This window comes from Perna viridis, chromosome 2 (assembly GCF_037379345.1).
Source record: "Perna viridis isolate PV_CMFRI_1.1 ecotype Kerala chromosome 2, ASM3737934v1, whole genome shotgun sequence".
NCBI classification, from domain to species: domain Eukaryota; kingdom Metazoa; phylum Mollusca; class Bivalvia; order Mytilida; family Mytilidae; genus Perna; species Perna viridis.
The window spans coordinates 10,778,231-10,805,225 of NC_142446.1; the positions used below are offsets into that span (position 1 = coordinate 10,778,231).

General features: G+C 32.3%; 1 protein-coding gene across 1 annotated transcript; it reads left to right on the plus strand.

Annotated features, from left to right (window-relative positions):
* Positions 1-26,995, plus strand: LOC148623614 (putative fumarate hydratase, mitochondrial). The gene is made up of 9 exons (XM_088565552.1): positions 1-1,199; positions 2,669-2,791; positions 5,938-6,048; positions 7,039-7,215; positions 10,803-10,958; positions 14,263-14,374; positions 22,860-22,940; positions 23,760-23,963; positions 25,310-26,995. Exons 1-9 carry the CDS (start codon positions 138-140, stop codon positions 25,732-25,734), a joined length of 2,451 nt encoding a protein of 816 aa, XP_088421678.1. The 5' UTR covers positions 1-137; the 3' UTR covers positions 25,735-26,995.

Genomic DNA, 26,995 nt, shown 5'->3' on the forward strand with positions numbered 1-26,995 from the left:
CAGTCATGTGTAGATAGGGCAAAAACATTAATATCATTTAAATGTCTCTGGATAGGCACATTTGTACAGGCTCCGTAGAGAAATAAGGAACCGATTAGCGCGTGGTGTGTGGTGTTGTCGGAACCGGAAATAATGAAATGTTTACAATGGCAGACAATGCTGAAAATGAACAGAAGCTAGTGGTAAAATCTGAAATAGAAGAAAATGAGGGGACGGAAACTTCAGGGGCTGTTTCTTTTCAACCTGAAGGGCAGTTCATGCCTTATAATGTTAACATGGAACATTGGTTAATGGAAAAATTGTACCGTCAAAATGAAATTTATTTGCGGAGTCTCAGTGCAGCGGCAGCGGCGGTAGCATCAGCAACCGTATCATCGTCAAATTCTTCATCACCACCACCTTATAACTCTGCCCAACTCCCTGGCCAGATTTCACTCACAACCCCAGCTACAGAGCAAATCCTAAAAGGTTCAACAGAAGATACACGTTTGAATTCATCCATCCTTCAAATACTAGCCAATCCACCACATAATACTTCTCAGCAGACATTAGATTCTCTTGTGCCCAGCAACTCTTTATCTGATAAAAGGAGAAAAGAATTATCTCTGAAACAGAAGGTAGACATGATTCAAACAAGCAATGGCAAAAGTCAGAGACAATTAGCAGATGAATTCAATGTATGCAAGAGTCAAGTGCATAATATCATGAAGAGGAAAGATGAAATTTTGGAAACATTTGAATATTCAACTCCTTCAAATAGAAAAAGAAGATTTATAAGGACAGAAAATGAAGAAATAAATATTTTGACTTTACAATATTACTTGAAAATGAAGGAACTTGATGTCAATGTGACTGGTTCAATGCTTCAGAGAAAAGCAAGAGAAGTTGCTCAACAACTAGGAAAAACTGAATTCAAGGCATCAAATGGATGGCTTGAAAGCTTTAGGAAGAGACACAAAATAGGATCATGCTATTCAGGAACCAATGGTGCAGAGAAATTACCATCCTTTCCAAGTTTTGCTAACATAATAAAAAAGCAATGTTCAAATTTAGAAACTTCTCAAAGTCAACAAAATATTTCTGATAATACAAGTACAACTGGGCAAGATCACCCCCTTATGAATGGAGCTGATGAACAAAACCTTCTTAATCAACAATTACATCTTCAAAATGGTTATTCCTTGCAACAAGTTGTTTATGTATGTGAAAGTATTTGTCTTTTCAAAATTTTATTGTACATAACTTTTGTACATGTACATGTTTAATAGACTGGTTAAGAACACTAGTTTTGCTCCAATTATTTTTCAGTTTACATGCAATGTCGAACTACATATATACATAAGTCTTTCTATGTATGCATAAAAAAAACAAATGTAGAATATTTTCCATGGGGCCTAATGGGAAGAATGACATGACCTCTAGGGCAGTTAAGGGGTTATTGCATGAATGCTGGTGAACATTTGCCAGAGCAGATATTATATTACAGCAGTATTGGAGTGCAATGTAATACTCTGCAATTATCTTACTCAGACAAACATGACGAAGTTAAGGTATCAGTCACTTGTACACATGTTTGAAGTCCCTATTTCTACAGTTTACGGTTATTTACCTTTTCTGCTGATCTATAATTTCTACACTGCTTGTGTTAACTATTTAATTGACATCAGTTTGTTCTTTTGCCATCAGGTGTAGTATGTAAAAGTATTTGTCTTTTCAAAACCTTGTCATACACAAGAAGTCAAACACCTAGAGATAATTCTAGGTGTTTGACTAATTTTCCTCTGCTCAAAAGGTAGGGAATGCCCTGTTAAGCCATTTTATTTTCTTTACTTGTCAATAAGTGTACAATATGAAAATTGACATTCAGAGCATCTTCATTATCATATTTTGTCTTTGAATATACATGTATGAAAAAGAGTGAGAAACAAAGCAAAATATCAACACATTGCACTTTAATTTCTATTGAATTGAATGAGCAAAAATTTATTACTATATACATGTACATTTAATAATATGGATTATTGTTTTTTCAACATTCATGATTTCTTAATTTATACAGTAGCAATTACTTGAATACCTATGCCCCATAAGTTAAAATATAAACTGTTTGGTTAATATTCACTATAATACCATACATGTATATGCATTAGTACTTAGAGATTAGTTCCTAATGTTATAGACAACCATATCTATTTTTGACTAACCAATTGCTTGAGTGTATGCATGTTCATTTACATGTACTGTACATGTACCTTCAGAAGGATACTTATTCCAATGGAAGGGCCCATATAGGGAGCATAAAATGACAACAATCGACTGTTCCAATTTATTGTTTTTAGCTCTGTGTGTGTTTAAAAATGAAATATTGTGTTTTGTAGTATTTTGTGAGTAAACTAAGTTTTGTTGAAAAAAATAATAGAGGGGAAAAATTAGTACCAGTGGTCATTTCTGTGTACACCAGTATGCAGTACATATGTAGTAACTATCATTTTTGTACATGTAAAAAGACAATACTGGTAGTTAGATGATGTTGAACTCAGTGGAATAATATCTGTACAAATGTATAAGATAGTCTTTTGTAAAGTTGAAATTTATATTTTTTTAGGAACACTTCTCTTTTAATATTTCTATTCTGCAGATTCCTTGAATGATATGAATATAATTTCAGGCATATCGAACAGAAACAGATAGTTTTGGTGGTATAGAGGTTCCCTCCAGCAAATACTACGGTGCTAACACTGCTCGTTCTGTGTTAAACTTTGACATAGGTGGTCCTACTGAAAGAATGCCGGTAAGACCAGAGTTTTTTTTAGTCGCTAATAATGTTAGCAACTTCTTGCACTTGTAATTTTGGTACTGTACATTCGTATATGATTTGCATAATTATTTATTACTACTACACCTTATGTTGCAGATAGATGCCATAGAACCATCATTTCTAGCTTCATATAAGATCAAAATTTACCTCTAATTAATAAATACTGTACACATGTGTTCTCTGTGTGGGTTTTACTTGTATGAGAGTAGGACTTTTTTAATTCTGAACCATGCCCATACATATATTTTTGCCAGGTTTTATTGTGAAAATGATTAAATCACTGATTGATAGGGAGTCAAGTTTAGTAGAGTATTGAATTTGTATGGATGTTGAAAGCAAGTCGAAATCAGTGGCATAGAATATTTGACTATTAATTAGCAAATTTGAAGACATCAGTCTTTCTTTGATTTTATTCATTGGTTTATTGGATAAGTTTTTAAAAATGCAGTAGAAAGGAAGAAACTGAAGTAAAACTGGTTAATTTAGACAAAACTGATACAATAAAGATTGGCTCAAGAAAGGAAGTAACAAAAAATTACTTCCTGAGAAGACACTTTCATGGAATACATCAGGGAAATTTAAAATGATAGGGATATATTTTGATTTAAATGGTTTGTAATTATACTGATAAGCTGAAGAAGGTAAAAGATGTCTTAGAAAGTTGGACTCCAAGGGAGCTTGCACTGAATTGAGAAAAAGGCTGTTATAAAAACTGTACATTATCTCTCCCTATCCTAGTACAAACATTTTAATACTGTCTTGCCCAACCCCCCTTTTAATGTTCTAAGAGATTCAGAACACCTAATTTAATTTAAGTTTCTTTGGGAAAGGAAACCAGACAGAGTTAAAAGAAACATTGTTATTAAATATCTGCATATTCTCATTTTACAAATGTAGAGCTATGTAATGAAAGGAAGTTCTCTTCCATTTTTTATAACTATATACAGCAGGAATATCTGGATTGCATTAGTGCTTTTTTCCAGTATGTACATTGTTATGTTATGTGGTTATGAAATTAATCTAAAATATCAGCAAAAGATGTTATTTTGTGCATTATAGATAAAGACATCAGTTTAGAAGTGAAATATGTTTCAGTGATTGCTAAATATTTTATTTACACATATGTAGATGTTGTGGGACAAAACCATTTTTCCATTAATTCTTGGAATAGTTGAAATATAACATTAAATTTGAGAAATTGTCATTAATATATATTTCCCCTAAGCACAGTGATTTTTTTTACAAAACCAATGGCAACAAATTGAGTATGTCTGGGGTGTAGATACTTGTGTATTTAATATTAATAATTCAGTTATTAATTACTGACTGATTAAAATATTGTGTACTTTTCCATACAGTCTGTATTTAACTGTATGTATGAGTATATTTATATGAATATTTATCATGTTGTTTGCACTATTTATCTGTTTTTGACATATATTTAAAAAATGCAAAAAAATATATTATCAGGAAATTTTAATTTTCTAATTGTTAAATTCCATAGTTTTGTATATCCTTCCTTAACATTTTTTCATCACATTTTCCTCAGCAACTATAAATCACAGCAGCTGTGCAATACAGGTCTAGACATCGATTGGTCTGTCTTGTTATTAATTCAGAATTTTTTATTTTTTGTTCTTTTTTTTGCATATAACAGTCATTTCTTATGATTTAATTTTAGTATCAAAATTCAAGGAGTAAATCATTAAAAAAGGTTGATCATGTCACATTACAAAATTTGATCTATGAGATGATGGACAAAATTTTTCATCCAATCAGGAAGCATGTTACTCTTGAAATTAAATTATATATTTATAATTTCATAGAACATTAACATATTCACAAAAATCACACAATCAAGATAACTATTGTACAATATTTATGTTATGATATTGTTTTGTCTTTATGATAACCCACGCAACAAAATTGCAAAAGTTATAATGTTTTTGACCTGTCCGTCAGTCCATCTTCAGTTTTCCAGACTTTTTTTTAAATGCTTGCAGATATTGACATGATTTTTGGTATATAAGTTCACCATGATAAGTTACAGGTCAAGTTTAGGTTTCATTCTGCTCTGATGATTTTTACCAAAATTACAGGCCTTGAACTTAGAAAAAATTCACAGAAATAACAGTTTTCCAGACTTTTTTTCTAAACACTTGCAGATATTGACATGATTTTTAGCTCATCCGGCCGAAGACCATGTGAGCTATTGCCATCACTTGGCATCCGTCGTCGTCATTAACAATTTTTCAAAACTCTTCTACTCTGAAACTAATCAACCAATTTGAATTAAACTTGGTTTGAATGTTCCTTGGGCTATCCTGCATAGAACTGATCTGGGGATTTTTGATTTGCGAAAAACATGGCCGCTGTTACTAAAAATAGAACGTAGGGGTCAGACAGTAGTTTTTCACACGTATCTCCAAAACCGTTAGGTTTAGCAATATTATTTCTATAGCTGAAATGACACTGTTTATAAGGCCTTCAAAAGTCGTCAGGGATCAAAGTTGTCAGGTGACTCCTGTAAGAGTTATTGCCCTTGAAAGATGAAAAATGACAGGTTTTTTTTTTTTACAGTTTTAAGCCAATGTCTTTAAACCTATAGAAGAAAGACACTTTCTATCATTGAAATGATCCTTTGATAGTCCTACCAAAGTCTTCTCGAGTCAAAATTGTTGGACAACTCCTTGTTAAATTTATTGCCCATGAAAGACAAACAGGGCAGTAACTCTTCTACCCAATTGACTGATTTATTTTCCAATTGGAGCAGTGGACATCAGTAGACTTTAAATTCCAATATTTGATTTATTTCTGCAGTAGTAAGTAATTGGATACTTTCAAATAACTTATTTCGAACCATTTAGTTTTATTTTTAAAAAAGTGTTTACTCATTACTATTCTTCGTTGTCATGTGTCAGTGGGTTATGTCCCTTTGAAAAAGTTGCTAAAATGGTTTGCATTCTGAAAGTATGAAAAAGTACTATTAGATGTTCTTGAAAGAAAATTGGTAAGGGAGAAACATTTTTGAACTACTTGATGTACAGACACATTTTAAATTAGTGATAGACTTTGTTGAAAAAGTACTACTTGATGCAATGAATAAATGTTTTTTGTAGATTCCAGTCATTAGAGCTCTTGCTATATTAAAAAGATGTGCAGCAGAAGTTAACCAGGAATTTGGTTTGGATTCTGATGTAGCAAGACTCATCATACAGGCAGCTGATGAAGTAGGCAAATATAATGATACAAGGTTTTACATGATTGTAATGCTTACGTGTTTGACTGATTGTGTTAACTGGCTTGATACTTTTATAATAGGCAACTTCACATTTTTGAGTAACAGAAACTTAGATAAAAGCATTATGCTTCTAATCAGTGCTATTCTATATTTATCTATAAGAGACATATTTTTTTAATCCAACATATAAAATGATGTGCCTACTGAAATTATTAATAGGTACCACATCAGATGTCAACTTTGAACAAAGACACTGTCTGGCGTACACCAAATAGTAATCAATCTGTCTGTCCTTCTGTCTAACAAATTCTGTCCAGGCTTTAACTTCGTTTTCTTTTGTTGGCTTTTGATATTTAGCATGAGGGTAGATCAGCTCAAAACAATGTGCCACATACATGTACCATGGTTGATGACCTTTGATATCAAGGTCAAATTAATGACATTAATTAATGCATGGCAGATTAATGACTAGGCTGTAACTTTTTTGTCCTTTGGTGTAAGCATTTGATATCTGGCATGATGGTAGATCAGCTCAAGTACCATGGTTGGTGTTGTTTGACTTGGACTTCGATCACTAGGTCAAATTCATGGTTTTTGTATGGCAGGTTCATGCTTGGGCTGCACTTTTTTTGTTTTTTTTTTATATTTGGCATGAGGGTAGATTAGCTCAAGGCAATGTGTCATGTACCATGGTTGATAACCTTTGACCTTGAACTTTGACCTCCAGGTCAAAATATTTTTGCATAACTGTATTGTGTCTGCAGTAATGATTTAAGGGATGTTTACCACAGTGGGGCCCACAGAGTTGGATTCCATCTTAATGTATCTATATGACCTCGTCAATCAGTCTTACACATTTGTAAAACAACTATAGTAAAAAATATGCTGGACTTGTCATCCATTAGATAAATGGATTTAATTTTATATGCATTTGATTATTTGAGACACCATGTTTTTACACCATTTTACTACGTTCTAGGTGATTGAGGGAAAACTAGATGACCACTTTCCATTGGTAGTATGGCAGACAGGTTCTGGTACTCAGACTAATATGAATGTTAATGAAGTGATCAGCAATAGAGCTATAGAAATAGCTGGAGGACAGATGGGATCAAAGACACCAGTTCACCCAAATGACCATGTTAATATGAGTCAGGTGTGTTGAAATATATGCTAACCCAAAATTTGGGAGCAATGTTAAACTACAAAATTGTATTGATCAATATAATGCATAACAAGTCTGAACTTTTTAAAAAATCTTTTGCTATCACTTTGGTATCACATACACACAGTATGCATAGCATAACATTGTATGTGTATGCATCAACAATGTCGAATTTATTCTTATTTTGCCCAACTGGAAATTAAAAGTTGCGTAATTGCAACTCATAAATGGGGCACACAACCCAGTTCTGTGGGCAGATCACCTTAGCTCCTGATCAGAGCTTTGAGCACTATTTGGCTGCCTTTTACGACAAGTTTAGCACTGCTGTGGGCCTATTTTTTTAACACCTGGACCTGCAAGAGGTCCTAACTTTGAAATGTTTGCACCAAGGGCTAGTCTTTGTAGGATTTTACTTTATGGTTTCTTATAGTTAAATGTAGGAATCAAAGGATATTTTAAGAAAATAATAAAAGGATCAAATTCAAATACTATTTTCTACTACTTCCTCTCTGTGTATAATTTTGAATATTCAACTATTGGACATTTAAAGTAAATTTTAATGTAGTAGTTGCGTAGTCATACAGGTTTATCTTTGAAGCCTGTGTGTAGGAGATCTCCCCAGATTTGATCTCTGATTTTTGGCAGGTTTTTTTAATTTACTAGCTGAAAAGTGTTGTGATATTATTAGATTATTTCATATTTTTTCATAGAGAGAGAGTTTCTCTTGCTGATCTCGTCGCTTGGCTTTGCTGTGAGACGAGATGAGCATGAGAAACTCCCTCGAGTTGAAAAAATATTTAATCTGTTTATCGCTGTTTTGCTGAATTGCAAGGTATTAGTTTCCTTTTATTTTCCATTTTCTTGACCTAAGTATGTAAATTTTATAAGCACTGCAATATTTTTTTATGGCAACAATTTTTGAGCGATGTGCTACGTGACATCACGTTTGTTGTGCAGCTGTGATGCACATTTTTTGAAAAAAAAATCGGTTAACTATGACGGTCACATTTAAAATTTGTGGAATAATTTTGGAATTTATTCATTCTAATCGGGTAAGGTACTGTATTTAATCACTTTCCATTGTAGACTAGAAAATATTGCCATAAATTGGCCATTATTTCATACGCAGCAAACAAACAGACGGTTATTTGGGTCATCAAATATTCCTACGCTGTTGATTGTATGTCATGCAAGGACATAGAAATTAGCAATAATTTTCATTCTCACTTGACTGGCATGAGATTGAAAATTATTGTATAGCAAGATCAAAAGGACTTTAAACAAAATAGCGATAATGAAGTCATTTCAAACACTACATACCCTATCAAAGATGCTTTTCTATCTTTGTATTAGTTGCTTTTTGCATAATTCTTCCATTTACATGCAAATCTTTTTGTTTTTTTTTTAATTTGTTTAAATGATCAATTTACTGTTTATCAACAGATAAAAGGTTGTTTGCCCTGATAATCTGGTGTAAGGTACAAAGCAGTTATAAACTGTGTTGATATCTAGTATTCCTTTGTGTGTTATACTGCCTTTGAGACTTTAAATTATACAATATAATTAAGTTACCAGATATCATAGTAAGACAAACTTACTTGGAAAGGACATGGTACAGTAAGGGCCATATTTGGTCCCCTATTTTATGAAAAAAATGAGTGAAGAAAATGACAAAAATTCAATATGCACTGTTTAATGGATGATTAAATTTTTTAAGTATGGTATTAAACTTTTACCATTTGCCAATTTTGTTTTTATGTAAGTCTTAAATTAGGAAAAAAAGCCAATTTTCAATGGTAATTGTGTTATTTTCTATGGTTTCCTATCAAAGTGGCATTTAGAAATCATGAACAATAATTTTGGATCAAGTTAGTTGAGGCACTTAAAAATTGTAAAAATGTTTAAAAAAATTAGGTATATCACTGTCCCGTGAGCAGTCAATTTATCATAATAATGACCTCTTTATCAGCAGTTGTGTGTGTAGCTTTTGAAACAATGAAGTTTGGGTTAACATAAACTAAGTACAAGTGATGCAGAGGGCAGTATACTGTTTTACCTCAGCCTGTCTGAAGCAATTATTTTTGTAAAATCTCTCCGGAACTGAAAATCTTAACCACTTAACATTTAATATGTAACATAAGTTATGTCCCTTGTCTACCTCTTGTTTATAGTTGTCTAGGAAGTATATTGGAAATATTTAGGCCTAAGTATATCATGGTTTATTTTATTGTTCGGAGGAAAAAAAAACAAATAGAATGATCTCAGTGACATGATGACATGGCAAACATCAAATTTATAGTTTGAATTATATCTTAAACATGGAATTGGAATAATATGATTAACTGAAAATATAAGATAAAAAGCACCGTGTACCTTCCATATTTCCCCCAAAAAGTCCTATCAATGAACCAAAACTGCAAAAATAAACAATTCAACAGTGAATGGGATTAAAATTTTGAGAATGGGTCATTTTTAATGATCTTCAGAATTTCAAAGGGCCATTTGTTAAAGTTCTTTGTAAAAAATTCTGATTTTAATGGGACATTTTCAGCAGGAATGTGATAAAAAGCATATGGCCCCCTCTAATCCCAATCACTGATTCAAAAAGAAATATTCCATCACACTTTACTAAAAAAATATGTGTATCGATTCACAGACTTAACACAGTAAAACAGTGAGTTGTACACAAAATGTTCAAATGGTACATTCTAATTAACATTCCAAAAATAGCTAAAAGGTACTTTATCATTTATAATATGATTTCTGAAAGTAAAGAAGCAAAAATTAAGTATAGAAACTCAGTAAATTAGAAGTATTTCCACATATTCAAAGACAAAGTTTGCGGCAATACAATGTATGAGCACATGAGAATCCGAAAAAAAAAAAGTTTTTTGCAAAGTATAAAAAAAAATGAACTCTTCAATAGTATTTATTTTGTTAGAGAGTAGGGGCATGCTTACTTAATCTCGCAGGTGTCATGTTGATGAAGTGATCCCAACAACAAATTAGTAAAATGCTGTGTCAGTTGATATGAGTTTGTATGTTTATATCATTGATCAGTAATAGTGATATCTTGTTGATTTCTTTTTTAATCACCATGTGTTTTAAGTCACAAACCTTTTTATTTCTCTAAGGAGGGGGTGCTGGGATTTTATGTGCAAAATTATTTTTTGTTTGCAGCAGTTGGAGTTGACAAATTTATTTGAAAATCTACATCGTTAAGTATTTTGGGAAATATTTTCCTGACCATTGCTAAGTATAAAAATTTTTTTCTCAAATTTTGAATAAAGGCCCAGCCCCCACCCCCCCTCCCAACCCACCTCAGTATAAAAATCATTGGTGCTTAAGTTGATTTATCCTTTGTTGTATAATCCTAACTAGGTGGTGGAAGTCTGGTGTACCTTCTTAAATTATTAGTCAGCCAGTGACTTGCCAAGCCTGATCATGACAATTTACTGGAGTAATACTAATTTCATGTATATTACATATACACATCTGTGTAAGTTACTACCAATGCTTTTATATTATACTTTTCAATATCAGTTTTGAATATAAAGTATCATTGTGTAATGTTTCAGAGTTCAAATGACACTTTTCCAACAGCAATGCATATAGCTGTAAGTTTAGAAATACATGGTAAACTGTTACCAGGGATACAGCTTCTGAGGTCAAGCTTAAATTCTAAAGTGGAAGAGTTTAAAGATATAGTAAAGATAGGAAGAACACACTGTCAGGTAAAGTACATTGTGCTTGGTTAATTTGGTTACATCAGAAAGGTGTATTTGATTTGTATCAAATTCAGTCCTTAAACATTTCAAATCAGTTTAAAGTGAATTTTATTGTTGTATGTATGGAAAGCATTATTCATTGTTCATACGAACTGATTACTAGAAGAATCACATATAACCTAATCAAAACAAAATCAATATGCATGAATGTTTGTGTTTTACAGAACACAAACTAGTCACCACAAAAATGATTATTTCCACAGAATAATAACAGAAGACAAAATCAAGTGCAAAATTAAGTAAAGTTGTCAGTATAGTCAAACTGGTAACTCTAATGGGACCATTTAAATGTGTTTGGTGTTCAGTGATTTTCAAATATATTTCATTTCCAGTCTGAGTTAGACTTAATTATACCTGACTTTCCAAAGAATTGTTTTTAGTATACAGTTTTGTATGTTTTCTAAAGGTAACCAAGCTGTTAAGATTTGTAGATATTGAAATTTTAAGACTTACAGAGTTCAAGTTTGTTGTTGATTTCTGTTTTAATTTCATTTCATTTGAATTTTCATCCTTCAAGCTTGGAAACATTATTTAAAGTGAAAGACTACCTTTGCATTAAGTTAGGCTCTTATGAAAAATAATACCCTGGTAAACAATAATAAGTAACCTTTAGTGCAATATGCACTCTTGTAAAATGCACAAGGCTATAAAAAAATTGAAATCTTTGAAATATATGTGAATAACCATCTTGCAGAAATCTTCTATCTTAAGGAATCGATGGTGTTGATCATAAGCAGACTTTGTTGATTTTTACCGATAGCTTCTGATTAGCTTATGACGTCACTAATTTGGTTCAGTACTGATAAAGTACTGCATATAAAATATTAACATATTAACAAAGAGTATTCTATGAATATTTCTACTATCCAGTTTTTTCTAATCACCTATACATGCTGTCTTGTCAAGCTTATGTTTGCACAAATGATTTATGAGAAATATTCAAAAACATTTTTGACTGGTAACACAAACACTCCTCAGAAGTAGCCATTAGATTTTCCTCATATATACTAGTCTTCTAGCTGTAAATCCCGTTGTTCGTCAATGTTTTCTGACATTTGCTTACATGTGTATATTTTGGGTTGAAATTATAGGAGGAAAAGTGACAAGTTTGCACTTTCTTTGGATATATTAATCAATTACATATCTTTTTGCACTTAACAAACCAACTTTGTGACGTCACAGCTGAACCAATCATGGTGGCGCCCATAGGCACGGGAATATCAAATTCCCTTACTATTAATCGTGATTATACTCGAGTATAATTAGTTAAAAAAAAAGGAAATGAATATTTTTCATTTAAATTTTCATTAAAATTATACAGATTATTGTTAATATTTATGGCTTGCACAATAATATGATTATGACGTACTAAATATTATCTGTAATTGCCTAAAATAAAACTTTGTTTAATGATAGGGTTTTCAAATATTCAAACTGTTTATTAAACAAGCCATCAAAATAGCAGACAAATTAGAGTGAGTAACAATTATACCTGACAGGAACAAAACTTAAGTTTACTTCTTAGATATTATAGTTCAAGAGATTAAAGGTTATTCAGTCGCAAATCCAGAAATTCAAAAGAGGAGGCCCTCTGACTGGCTAAAGAGGGGGCCCATTTCAAACAACCAAAATTTTCTAGCATAAATGGGGGGGGACGGTCCCTTCTGGATTCACTCGTGTTATGAGCATTGGTGATGTAGGACTTGTTTGTTTAAAAAATCCCAGATCATTGTGTCATCCCATTTTAATCATGTGAAATTGAAGAGATAGACGGTTGGTATAAAGCATTGCTTTATATATATAGATGGGGCTTATCTTGTATTGTTTGTTTGTTTGTTGGGGTTTAACGTCCAAGCAGCAATATTTCAGCTATATTCAGACGATGATCATGAAATGGATGATAAGATGAACATGAAATGATGATGAAATGAAAAAAAGAGATGGGACACATGGATAATAGGGTTGACCAATTATTTGGATTGCTACTATAAAAAGGGAGGGAAGGGTAAGGTCAGGCAATTTAGCCTCCTGTGGCGGAGCGCAAAGGTTCCTACTCCTATCGAATACCACAGCAGGGTTCTTTAACGTGCAAGGAACGTGACATCTTTCCCAACACAGTGCACCACTATGGTTTGCGGTCAGGTTTTCCATATTATAGCCTGACAACCCTAGCATGTAACATGCTGGGGGTACTCCATTCCACCACCTGGGGCACACATCCCAGTTGCTCTGTGGATAGAGTGCCTAGCCCCTGCCTAGGTTTTTGAGCACTGTTTAGTCACCTTTTACAACAAGCTTAGCACTGCTGCAAGCCTATTGTTTTAACACCCGGACCTGCATGGCAGGGCATATCTTGTAAGTAATTTCGGAAGTTTTCTGGTATCAAACTCCTGGTTTGTGGGAATTTGCCATTTTTCACTTAATGGAATGATAGAGATAATTTTGTCACAAAGTTTCGGCTCCAATGTATAGATTTTTTTCAAAACTGAAAGAGCAATAAAAGGTTTTGTTGGCCTTTTATTACATTTCAAAGCTTGCATTATTTGTTACTGATTTTATTTTACAAATGGTACTGCCGACAAAATAATGTTCACGGATTTGAATGAATGTGTACAAAACCCCAACAAACAAAAGATCAAAGGGCTATTGATGGTAATTAATCATTTATATTGTTTTAGTAAACTACCTATCAACAAAGTTTAATAATTTCACTCATTTATTGTTTTGGCTTTGGTACAGATCACATTAATTGACAGTTTAAAGATCGTATAATTAAATGGCCCTGATTGCTTGATGCATGTGCACACCAATTAACACCCAATCAGTGACAAAATGTAATGTCTGGATTAAATTTGTTGTTTAAACAACTGTCTCCTTCAATTATCATCTGTCCACTGATGAAGTGGAAATCAGTCAGGGAATGAATTATTAATTACGTAATTATTTACAGTTTTGTTGATACATTTATTACAGGTGAACAATAACCAGTCGGCCGGAATGGAGAGGTTGTGTTTACTTGAATTATGTAACTTAAAATGTGAAAAACCGGCTGATGTATGGTTTTATGGGGTGGCCAGTCTATTGAAGATATATGCACTACACCTTTTGTGTGTGACGTAATATAAATAGGGCATACATTGTAAAGAATTTTGGGTGCTGCCATATATAAACTTCATGTACAAGTGTTGTATACCTATTGCAACAATTGTAGTGTAATCTTATTTTAGAAATTTCATTGCTGCTATTGTAGGATGCTACACCTCTTACCTTAGGTCAGGAGTTTAGTGCATATGTTCAACAAATGGAGTATGGAATACAACGAGTTACACAATCTTTACCTAGATTATATGAGCTGGCTGCAGGTTGGTATATTTTGTCAAATTAGTTCATCTTAATCATAAGAGCCAACACATGGCATCTGTATTTAACCATCATTTTTTAACAAAATACTTCTCTGAACCCTCCAGTTTGATTATTATGGGTCATTTAGAATGTAGTAAAATAAAATACCTAAAAATTCATGTCACATGATAAGTGGAGAAGGTTGTGTTTATATTCATCCTTAAAAAGTGAATATTATTGATACTAAATTATACTTTGAACATTTTAAAGAACTTTATTTTGTGTATATCGAACCAAAGCATGATCTTAAACAAGTACAGTTTTAACATAATAGACAGTTTAAATGAAAATCCTCTCAGTCAAGACAGAGCTATGGATTATGTTAAAAAAGTAATGGCACCTAGTCCAATAGTAAACATTGAAGAAACATGCTGTGTGAATACATTTAAACCCTTACTACGGTAGCTGAACTACACAAAACATTGCCAATGGCACCAATATCAAAAAGTAAGTGATCGCATTCAGAAATAGGACACGATCAAAATGAAAATGTCGAATGTAAAAAGATGAAAGGCAAGGAACCCCCCTCTGAAACATAAACCCCCTCACCAGAAAACACTCTGTATAATTCAATATTGAGCCTGATTAGTAAACTGAATGAAAATTTCAAAAGTGTTGCTAACAGATTAGAAAAACGAATGTCAGAAATTGAGGGAAATGTAGAAAAATGGCTTTCAGTAAAATTTAATACAGTAATGCATGACAGGGTTCAAAATGAAGTGTGCAAATTAAAAGATGAAATAAACACTGAAGTAAATGAGTTGAAACAAAAAGTTGTGTCTGTTGAAAAATCATATGCCGAAGTGGCTTCAATAGGTCAATCTAAATCATCAGATTCTGTACAGAAAGTTCAACAACACAAGTTAAATGTGATTGTGAGAAATTTACTATATGATAACTGAGAACAAAATAATAATGATATACTATGATCAAAGGTAGCGGTCTGTTCACAGATGGCCTTAAACTTTGAAATGTTGAAATAGAGTTGTTAGAGAGTCGAATAAATCTGATAGTAAACCAGGTATAGTAATTGTGGCATTTAAAACCTTCGATCAGAAGAAAAAAGTGCTCAGTGAGAAACGAATGTTAAAAAGCTCAAATAAATATTCTAATGTGTTTATTGCAAATGATCTACCTCTACAACAAAGAATAGTAACAATCGTGCCTTGTTAAAGCCCTTGGCAAAAACAACAAATTCATTATTAATTCTGATCAGGTGTTAAGAACCATGTTAGTAATATGAATACCAATAGCAAGTAGTTGCCGCGGATCAGCGAGCAATGAAGTGACCGCTATGATACACCTCATGATAAACAGCAATACATGAATGGTGGACGGGGTTTTGGAAACTACAAAGAAAGGCGTAGGGGTGGTTTCAACAATCAACGTGGCCAGCGCTAGTTAATTTGTGGGTTTTGGAACCTCAGCGGATTGAACAAAAATGTAAATAGTGACAAAAACCTTTTATTACAGTCATGTATTACCTATTGTTATCACAAACATGAGGGCTGGTGGAAGTTCATCTGATTGGTCAAGCTGGAATGGATGTCAAAAGTTTTAACATTCTTCAGGAATAACCGTAAACAAATACATGTGCCAGCTAGAATAGGATTGGGAGGTGTTGGTGTTTTAATTCGAAATGATGTTTTATTGGATTATAATGTTACAAAGATAGAAGATTCGATTGATGGTGTTATTTGGATATGATTTGCCGATGTAAGTCAACCAGAATGAGATGTATGTTTTTACTTATGCGTTGTTTACCTACTGCCTGAAAATTCAACTCATTCAGTAAATATCCATGACTTTTTTTACTCGCTTTCATCAAACATCTACACAATTCCAAATTGTTGTCTGTTTTACTTGTGTGGTAATCTAAATAGCCAAGTAGCTGATACAGAAGATTATATTGTAGGAATTGACAGGTTAACTGATCGTAATGTGGTTGACTTTACCCGTAACAGCTATGGTGAAATATTTATCAAATTTTGAGTAATATTAACTGTTGTATTCTGAATGGTAGAAGTTCTTTACATAACGATTTTATGTATATATATCAACAAGAGGGAGGTCTGTTGCTGACTACTGCATTGTACCATATGAACAATTAAAACGTTTTGACAATAAAGTTGTTCGAGCTCAACAGGTGATTGAGAGTATATATAATGTCAGTGAGTTTGATCCTAGGCATGTCCCAGACCACTCTCTTTTATGTTGGACATTTGACGTGAACGTCTCTAAACACCATTCTGATATGTGCAACAAGAAAGTACTGGTTAGTACGGACTTTAAATTTGACACTTGAAATATACCGAATGACTGGATGAGGGATGCTGAGGTTGTCACAAAGTTAAAAGAACTCATTTGTCACTTAGAACAGTCTAAAGTAAGTCAATTAAAACTGGATAATAAATATGATGATCTTATAACGATAATACATGATGAATTGAACTCTAAACTAAAGCGCTAAGTAAACTTTGTGGACAGCAGGAGCAACAAGCTTAGGAGGATAAACAGAGAAAGAAAGTAGACCTACAGACCGAGTCTATGTAAAATCAAGCAGGTCTATGATGAAATTGGCTCAAGTTGCTTTAAAATGTACAGTGCTATCTTATGTAAATTTATGATGGGTCTTTGTTAACAAAAAATTCAGTTTCTAACACTGGATAAAAAAACCGTGGTGGACTGACAGGCTCACGGAACTTGGGAACGAAGTGTGCATAGCAGAACCGAGCTGGAATAAATGTAATAACAAAGACCAAAAACAATTATGACTTATTTTTGTGCAAAAACGAAAAACATTAGATAAAAACTGTCAAACTGCTAAAAGACAACACTGGTATTGTAGTCAGGAAGAACTTTTAAATGTACAAAATTCAGATTGTCCTAAATTCTGGCGAAAAATTGGTAAAGTCTGCATTGGTAATGATCAACAGAAGTACATTCCAGTGGAAGTAACATTAGGTGATGGTTCTATTTGTACTGATAGTGAAACTGTTTTAGAGAAATGGAAACATTTATTTGAAACACTTTTAAATTGTCATGATGCAAATAAATTTTCTGATAACCATGTATTAGACAATCTCTGATGTATATTTAGACTCTGAGATAAGTTTTGATGAGGTATTAAAAGTGTCAACAAAAGCTAATAATGGTAAAGCACCAGGGATTGATATGATACCTGTAAAATTGTATAAAAAATGTTTTTGTTGGTGTATTACAAAGGTTGTTTAATGTATGTTTTAAATATTGTAAAACTCCCACTATGTGGAGTAAAGGAATTATAACACCTATACTAAAATGTTCAACATCCGACACGAGAGATCCTCAGTCATACAGAGGAATTATTCTAGTACCTTGTTCATATAAATTATATTGCAGTATTCTGAAAAACAGACTTGTACCTTGGTTAGAATCAAGAAATATTTTACATGATGAACAAAATGGTTTCCGTAGTAGTAGAAGTACAATTGATCATTTCAGTACAATTACCTCTCTTATTGAAACCAGAAAACTGAGAAAATTGTCTACATTTACTGTGTTTGTTGATTTTAAAGAGACGTATGATACAGTGAATAGAAATTTATTATTCAGTGATTTAAAACAACTGGGTATTAGTACATATTTTTTTAATACTGTTAAAAATATATATTTATATATTCTCATGTTGAATGTGCAGTTAAACTGACTGGTAATATGACCGTATGGTTTACTGTCAATTCAGGTTTAAAACAGGGTTGTGTGTTATCTCCTGTACTGTTTAACATTTATATTAATAGTCTTTGTTACTGATGTAAGGGCATTAGATATAGGTATTGACATTCTTTTATATCCAGACGATATAGTACTCATTGCTGAGTCTGAAAACGATCTTCAATTATTATCAGATGTGCTTAATACATGCTGTAATAAAAAGCAACTTTATGTTAACTTAGATAAGACTGAAATTGTACATTTTAGAACTCCTTCTATGAATAGAACAAGTAGAATTTTTTCATATGGTGACAAACAGATATGTGTTGTTGATGGCTATACTTATCTTGCTTTATTATTGACTGAACACCTTGATTATAATGAAATGGCAAAAGCTGTTGCAACGTCAGCCAGTAGAGCTCTTATTTATTAATTGTAAAGAGTAAAACACACGGAGGTTTTCAGTATAAATCTTTTACAAAACTTTATGATAGCTTAGTCTGTTCAATACTTAGCTATGGTGCAGCGATCTGGGGCACCGGAGATTTTATATGTATAAATGCTGTCCAGCACAGAGCTTTTAGATATTTTAATAGTATAGGTAAATATGCTCCTAATGATGCCATTAATGAGGATATGGGATGGAGACTTCTGAGTGTTAAACAATGGAGCTGTGTTTTTAGACACTGGGCTAGAGTTAATGTTATGCCCGTGGATAGAATTAATCATAAACTTTTCATATGGTGCCATAGAAATTCTAACAGTAATAAGGAAAATTGGTGTTTTAGAACTATGGAAAAATTCAGAGATGTGACTTAGATCTGTATACAGATTTACATAATATATTTTATAAGAATTTAATTCCTCAACTTGAGGAGATGTTGTTTCATAAGTATAAAATTGAATGGCAATGGAGAATTTTATCCAGTGATGTTCTTAAACAATTAAGAATTTTGATTTTAATCTTTTAAGCCATGTTGGAGTTATTGCCCTTTTTCAATGATTTTTGCTATTTTTAATGTTATTTCTTTCAAAAATCTTTTTCTCTGACACTACTTGACTAATTGGAACCAAACTTGGTATGAATGTTCCTTGGGTCTCACTAACCACTTTTGGGTCAAATGGCCACCCCCCTATGTATTACCAAAAACACACTGAACCTAGACATATGCATTGTAAGTGCATTATTTGTGTGTTTTATGATTAAAAGTTGTCAAAATAAAGCTGAGAATGTGTACTTTAAAATCATATATGTAATTAACTACAAAAGTGTATGAATATTGTTTACATGTGTAAGTAATTTGCCTCCATGCTGTCAGTTAGCAGAAGAGGTAAACATGTGGATTTTCAGTATTATTTATTCAAGTAAATTTTGTGAAGAATTTCTACAATCATTGTACTATTAGCATAGTGATTTTGGAGGCCTTATTTTCCAAGTTTCGCAACGGTATGCAACTTTAAGATGTCATTTGTCCAGGGAATTCACAGTGAAACTTTGAAAATTACTTTTTTAATATGTAAAGTAATGGAAATGTTTGAAGTGGTTAGTGAGACCATAAGCTAAAGTATGGCATAATTTGAGGAAAATTGCCTTTCCTGGTCATTATTTCCATTTTCCCATAAAATCAATATAGTGATATTGGTAATCTGGCTCTATTTTAAGAGGTGCATTGTGCAAGGTATTTTAAAAAACAACATAGCAAACAAGATTTTTCTCAGTAAAAGTGACTCATAACTTGACATCATCCATGAAATACCTAACGTCACTGCTTGGGATGTTAAAAGTACTCAAATAGTCACACAGCACAGACTTACAATCACACAGTAATGAAATAGGTATGATATAAATTATATAGGGGTCAGACAGTAGTTTTTCGTATATATCTCAAAAACTGTTAGGTTAAGCCAAATTCTTTTAATAGCTGAAATGATCCTTATTATTATTAGGACTACAAAAGTCTTCAGGGATAAAAGTTGTCAGATGACTCCTTGTAAGAGTTATTGCCCTTGAAAGAGTAGAAAAATGACTTTTTTTTACATTTTTCAGTCAATGTCTTGAAAACTATGAAAAATTGAAAGAAACTTTCAGTTGTTAAAATGATCCTTAAGTTGAACCAGAGACTTCGTGAGTCAAAATTGTTGGATAACTTCTTGTTAAATTTATTGCCTTTGAAAGGCAAAATTCAATCAGGTGAGGGATTCAGGCTGATGGGAGCCTCTTGTTTAAAGCTCTTCTCCTCTGACACTACTTGACCAATCAGAACCAAACTTGGTATGAATGTTCCTTAGGGTATTCTGGATAGAACTGCTGTGGGGATTTTTGATCTGTTAAAAAACATGGCCGCCATTACTAAAAATAGAACATGGGGTAAGACAGTATTTTTCACATATATTTCCAAAACCATTAGATTTAACCAAATTCTGGTCCAGTAAAAGTGTTCAGCATGATGAAATCTATCTGTGGTCAAATTTTCATTTTAATCTGTTAAGCCATGTTTGAGTTATTTCCCTTTTCGACATTTTTTTGCTTTTTTAATGTTATTTCTTTCAAAAATCTTGTCCTCTGACACTACTTGATCAATTTGAACCAAACTTGGTATGCATTAACCTTAAGGTATCCTACATATAACTGATGTATGGATTTTTGATCCATAGAAAAACATGACCACCGTTACTAAAAATAGAACGTAAGGGTCAGACAGTAGTTTTTCACATATATCTCCAAAACTGTTAAGTTTAGCAAAATTATTTCAGTTGCTGGAAAAACATGCTTGCTGAAAATAGAACAAACTGGTCGGACAGTTTATGCATATATCTCCAAAACTGTTAGGTTTAGCCAAACTCTTTCAGTTGCTGAAAAGATCCTTATTATAAGGCCTTCAAATGTCTTAAGGAATCAAAGTTGTCAGATAACTCCTTGTAAGAGTTGATGCCATTGAAAGATGAAAAATGTTGTTATTTTTACAGTTTTCAGCCAATATCTTGAAAACAAAAATAGATCGAAAGAGACTTTCAATTGTTGAAGTGATCCTAAGTCCAAAGTCTTCTTGAGTCAAAATTATTGGACAACTCCTTGTTAAATTTATTGCCCCCGAAAGACAAACTTTAACAAGGTGAGCGATTTAGGCTCCTGGGAGCCTCTTGTTTTAACTAAGTAAAATACTTTCTTGATTTTTTGTTTGTTTGTTGTTATGCAGTAATGCTCTTATTTCTTGTTTTGTTTCTTACTTTCTATTTGTTTATATTGAAAGAAGACAAGTATATATTGTAATTATTTTGTTACAAATGTATTGCATTTATTGCATACACATGTAACATATGATAAAAAAAACAAGCAAAAGTAAAAAAACATGAAGCATGTTCAGAATACATTGTAAGCATAGCACAAAGTCATTTCAAACAATTTATCACTACCGAAGTTCCATATGTATACAAAAGGATGCCTGGTCTGCATAATCTTGACTTGTCATCTTTTGGTTGAGGAATCTGTCTTTAAGGATTGCAAGTCTGTTGTCGATGTTTCAGTATTTCTTCTGCCCTGGTCTTGTTGTTGTGCCTGCTGCTACCTGTATCTGGTTGGCCTCTGTGTTTGCTTGTGTCTTTTGGAGCAGTTCTATCAATTTGTTTGGATTTGCGTGTCTAATGAGTTTCTTCAGCTTGCTATGCTATCCTTCTAAGTGGTTGTTTGTGCGTGGTCCTTCGGTTGAGAAATGTTTCCATTGGTTCCTGTCTTGTCTCTCTATCCAGTATTTGGTTATATAGTCAGGGAAAGCTGTTGTGTCGATGTCTTCTGTGTCTTCTAATGTGATGAACCAAACACCCCCTACCATGTCTGTTGGGATAAGTGGAAGTATGGCTGCTCATCTCACCAAAAGTCGTAGGTCATCGTTCTCTTTGTAGGCTGTTGCAAGTCCAAGTTTCTGTGTTTGCAGCCAATTACACTGAGTATAATGGGAGAAACAGCTCGTGAGTGACACATTGGGAAAGTCCCTTGTGTGTGGAGTTGTCTCAACCATGTACTGATAGCCATTAAACTCAAGTCTTACAAACTTATTTGGTACAAAGTTTACTGCAAGCATTGCATTTGCCATCACTTTCACTTTTATAACACATTACCTTACAAGGCATTAATGAGATCTGAAATCTTTCATCTGAGCTATGAACAATGCAAGCTGACTTTTTAGCTACAATTGTCTACATTCTTGAAAATTACCCCAATTAGATAAATAATTTTTAAAAAATATAATGACACAAGCTAAAAAGTCCATGAATCATGAAAATTGAAACAAATGGATTAATTACTTGTAATTAATAAAAATGAGGTATATATAGATGACTATTGTAAATAATTTTAATAAAATTGTATTGCCTAAACAAATTTTAAATTATTCTATTTTAAACATTAATTCAAATAATTGCCTTAAAAAAATAGATATATATTTTTGAAGTATTTATTGCTTTAATATACTACTTTTTTTGCAAAAACAGAAAAAAAAATAAATGAAAAAATATTACATTATTGTTATATTATTGTGTCTCAAGTCAATTAAATCATTTAAAAATATCATCCAAAATATTTTAGTGGAAAAGGTAATATACAGGTAAACCCTTTTGAGGACCCCATAATCCCTAATCGTAATTGATGTTGATTTAGTCTAATAATTAAATGTTGGAGAAATGTGAACACAGCGATAGAAACAGGTAAGTTGTACTCTACAAACATTTCAACTGTACATTGACTCAATATTTCAGGAGGAACAGCAGTTGGTACAGGTCTCAACACTAGGCTAGGTTTTGATGAAAAGATTGCTAGAAAAGTGGCAGAATTTACAAGTATGTCAAAGAAAGTGTTTGTTTTTTTTAAATGTGATCACAAAAAATGTGGTTATGTAGTGGTATCACCCATACCTGTTAACCTTTTTAATGCTCAAAGAGTGTGATTCACTCGCTTTTCAGCTTTTCTAAGAAAGAGATTTAGAATGACTACTTTTTTTGCTGAAAAAAGGATAATTTTGCTAGAAATCCAGAAATCCAAGTACAAAGATAAAATAAAGAAATAAAATCTATGATAATTTTGTTAATCTATCTGATCTTTTTTGAATTTTTTACACATTAAGCCTTGGGACATGGCAGAAGGCCCTTTTCTTTTTGGGAGATTTTTTTTTTTTTTTTGCCTGACCAGTTTTTTTTACTAAGAATTATAGGAGGAAGTGAGCTAATGTAGTTATTTTATGTCTCATCTTAGATTAAAATAGTATTTTTTGTTGATATCAACAGTTTTCATATATAACTTTAAAATGTGCATAATGGAATACAGTGGATAAATTTTCAAGACTACACTTTTATGTCAAGGTACAATTGTGTAAGACTTGATAGCAATATTCTGGACTTTGTGATTTGGATTCTGATTTTACTTAATATTGACTAATGTGAATTTTACTAATTTCTGCTATGTTGTCACTGTAAAATTTAGTAATTTCTTTCCATTTAAGGGAGTGCATTCCTTCTCTTAACCTGTCAGAAAGCAGGATCAACTTCCAAAATAAGAGATCTGTCGAGCATTGATGTTACGAGTTCCAAAACAACCTCAGTAGTTATCTCGATTTGTTGCCATAAAGTGTTTAATAATAGCTGAATTTGTTTTTTTTTTAGAGATTCCGTTCACTTCTGCGATTAACAAATTTGAATCCTTAGCAGCACACGATGCCCTGGTAGAAGTCCATGGTGCATTGAATGTAGTGGCTGTTAGTCTGATGAAGATAGCCAGTGATATCAGGCTGCTGTCATCAGGCCCTCGATGTGGAATAGGAGAAGTATCCATACCAGAGAATGAACCAGGAAGTAGTATTATGCCAGGTACACATTTTACTGAAAAAGAGGAATGGGCCAGACAATTCTTGTAAACATTCATGCATTTATACATATTTCAATTAATTTGCAGTCTTACAATTTATAATGAAATGGCATTTTCATTGTTATCCTTTGCTACCAATTAAATACCATGGAGGGGAATGGTATGATTTTTCCTGTAAAGAATTATTTGTGGAAAAAAAGACCCAAAAAATCATATATGTATGTTAAAATAACAATTTAAGTATCATTATGCATACAATGCAACCACTTTAGCAGTCATCTCTCAAGAAAGGTGATCTTTCAAAAGAGGTTCAGTAAAATGCTAAAATTTTCGAGTCCAAAATGAAAAGTTGACTAAATATGAATTCATGTAATTCTAACACTAATCTTTACATTTCATCATTATCTGTTTTATCATGCTTTTGTTTTCTTTCTACATTATTTTCTATGTATCTAATATTTCAGCTTTTCTTTTCCAAATCTATGTAATCCAGATTTTCCTATACCAGTTTTTTTAGCCATGTCTTCATTCCTTTTTCCATTTTTTTATTGTCTTCATTCCTTTTTCAATTTTTTTATTGCATTGTGCCACTTGTCGACCTGACTGAGGCATCATGTCTTTAATATAAACTTTATCTAATTATTTATTACCAGTCAGTGAGTAGATTTTCACACCTTTTGAAGATTCTTCTAGCAAAACACATTCATTTTTTTTATTAGCGAAATCAAGCAGGCCTTCTGTTTTTGAATAATGGTATTTCCTATGATTTAGGGAATTCGAAGCTAAAAGGGACCGTAGAACACACACTTTTTAATTATTTTCATGTATAAACTAATTTAATTGGATTTTAATTTAAAGCCTTGAGTAAGTCAGGTACTTTTAAAAATATATCTGGAATTTTGCCTTTTATTTAAACCTTTAATTTTGGACCCCATCTTGCAATTTTTTTTTCTAAAACTTAATTTTGATTGATTTTATAAAAAAAAAATACAAGTAATTAATTAGGTTATTTAATAATTTTATTTCAACAAAATTGACATAAGAATAGAAAACATGGGATATCTTCCCTTGAAACCAGACTTCTGTTAATTGCATAATTTCTTGTTTTTTTCAAATATGGGCTATACGATGTATTCTTCAGAAGTGTACTTGTCCTAAATACAATAGATATTTTGATATATATTGGAATACTGTGACAAAAAAATTCTGAAATTAAATCCATAATTTTGAATTTCATTTTGTAAAGGTTCTTTTATTAATGCCTATAGTGAATTGTTTATTTTTATATTGAATCATTTTGTCTTTGAAATTGAATCTTGTAAATGATACATAAGAGTATAAATTTTAGGTAAAGTAAATCCAACACAGTGTGAAGCTGTTACTATGGTAGCAGCACAAGTGATGGGGAACAACACAGCTATTACGATAGGTGGATTTGGTGGACATTTTGAACTGAACTGCTACAAACCTATGATAGTTCGGAATGTTTTACAGTCAGTCAGGTTGTTAGGAGATGCTTGTGTTTCCTTTGCTAAAAATTGTGTACTTGGGATACAACCAAACAGGGCTAGAATTGACCAGTTGTTGAATGAATCACTGATGTTAGTCACTGCACTGAACCCTCATATAGGATATGACAATGCCTGTAGGATAGCCAAACTAGCACACAAAGATGGTTCAACACTCAAAGAAGCTGCTCTGAAACTATCCCTACTTACCTCAGAACAGTTTAACCAATGGGTACAACCTACAGAAATGCTAGGCCCTAAGTAATAAGAATCTGCATAATGTTAGCCATCTGTTTACTTGGGATATATAAGTGATGTGGGATTTTTATAGTATTATTTTTACTATGGAATTAAGTATATAATCAGGGATATAAACCTACTTGCAGATGGAATGATTTGTAGTTCCAAGCTATGAAGCATTTCAGTCGTATATGGTTGTGAGTACCTGTAGCTTGATAATAAATGTTTTAAATGTTAGTGGTAACACTAGTAGGTGTGTACTGTCATTTTAGTAATTTTGTTCCTGCTTTCTTATGTAGTATTACACCAGATACATTTACAGAGTTTGTAAAAAAAAACCAAGATCAAAGATCAGAATTAACAAAGCAGTGCCCAGTATGAAATTTGATAAGGCTGTTACCACATACTATTCCAACAGTGGGCTGAATTAATTCCATGAAAAATTTTGTTTCAGCTTTCATCCCATGTTATAGATCTGATTTTCAAATAAGTAAAATGGATTTATTCATGTAATGCAGTAACTGATTTCCTCAGAAGGATCTTTTACTTACTTATGAATAAAAATGAATAATTATCTATGATGATGATGATTCTATCTCCTACTTAACCAGTATATCAAAATGTTATGATATCTTGTCCTATATTCTAGCGCTATATCAGGAAAATACTGTATGGTTAATGTTATATAAGGTTAGTTATTTACAACTAATACTATCCACTTCATAAAAAATAGTCACTTAACTAAGTTTGCTACTTTGGTTTTTTATGCAACCACAAAAATTTGCAGTTCCATTCCACAAAACGAAGGCTTGAATTAAGAATTGAACTGTTTAGGAATGAGGGTAAAACATGGCTACTTTGATATAGGCAAATTTCATCCTGTGTCCAAACATTGATATCTGCTTGAACTCTTGTTTGTTATTATAAACAGTGTGTTGGATAGAGGAATATACATTAAGTTTCAATTAAAAAAAAATTGTCCTTTTGCAAGATTAAATTGCCAAAGTTTCCTTTTTATGAATAATTTATCTGCATTTGCATTATGGTCAAAATATAAGCATTACCAGTACATACCAATAAGGAAAAAGTCCCAAATTTTGTCTATATATGTTCTTTATTTTAAAATCTCAAACAATATGTGGCTATGATTTGTTTTATGGTGATATAAGTGCTATTTTAAATTGTTAACAGTTCTGCATTTAATGTACAATATGTTGTTTTTGTTGATTTATTTTCTTGCTGTTATCAAGAATGTTCAAATATATGTTTGTTCATGATGTATCTCA

Coding starts and splice junctions, on each gene's coding strand:
- LOC148623614 (XM_088565552.1), top strand. CDS start 138: ATGTTTACAATGGCAGACAATGCTGAAAATGAACAGAAGCTAGTGGTA. Junction 6,049..7,038: donor TCATACAGGCAGCTGATGAA/GTAGGCAAATAT, acceptor ACTACGTTCTAG/GTGATTGAGGGAAAACTAGA. Junction 7,216..10,802: donor ACCATGTTAATATGAGTCAG/GTGTGTTGAAAT, acceptor GTAATGTTTCAG/AGTTCAAATGACACTTTTCC.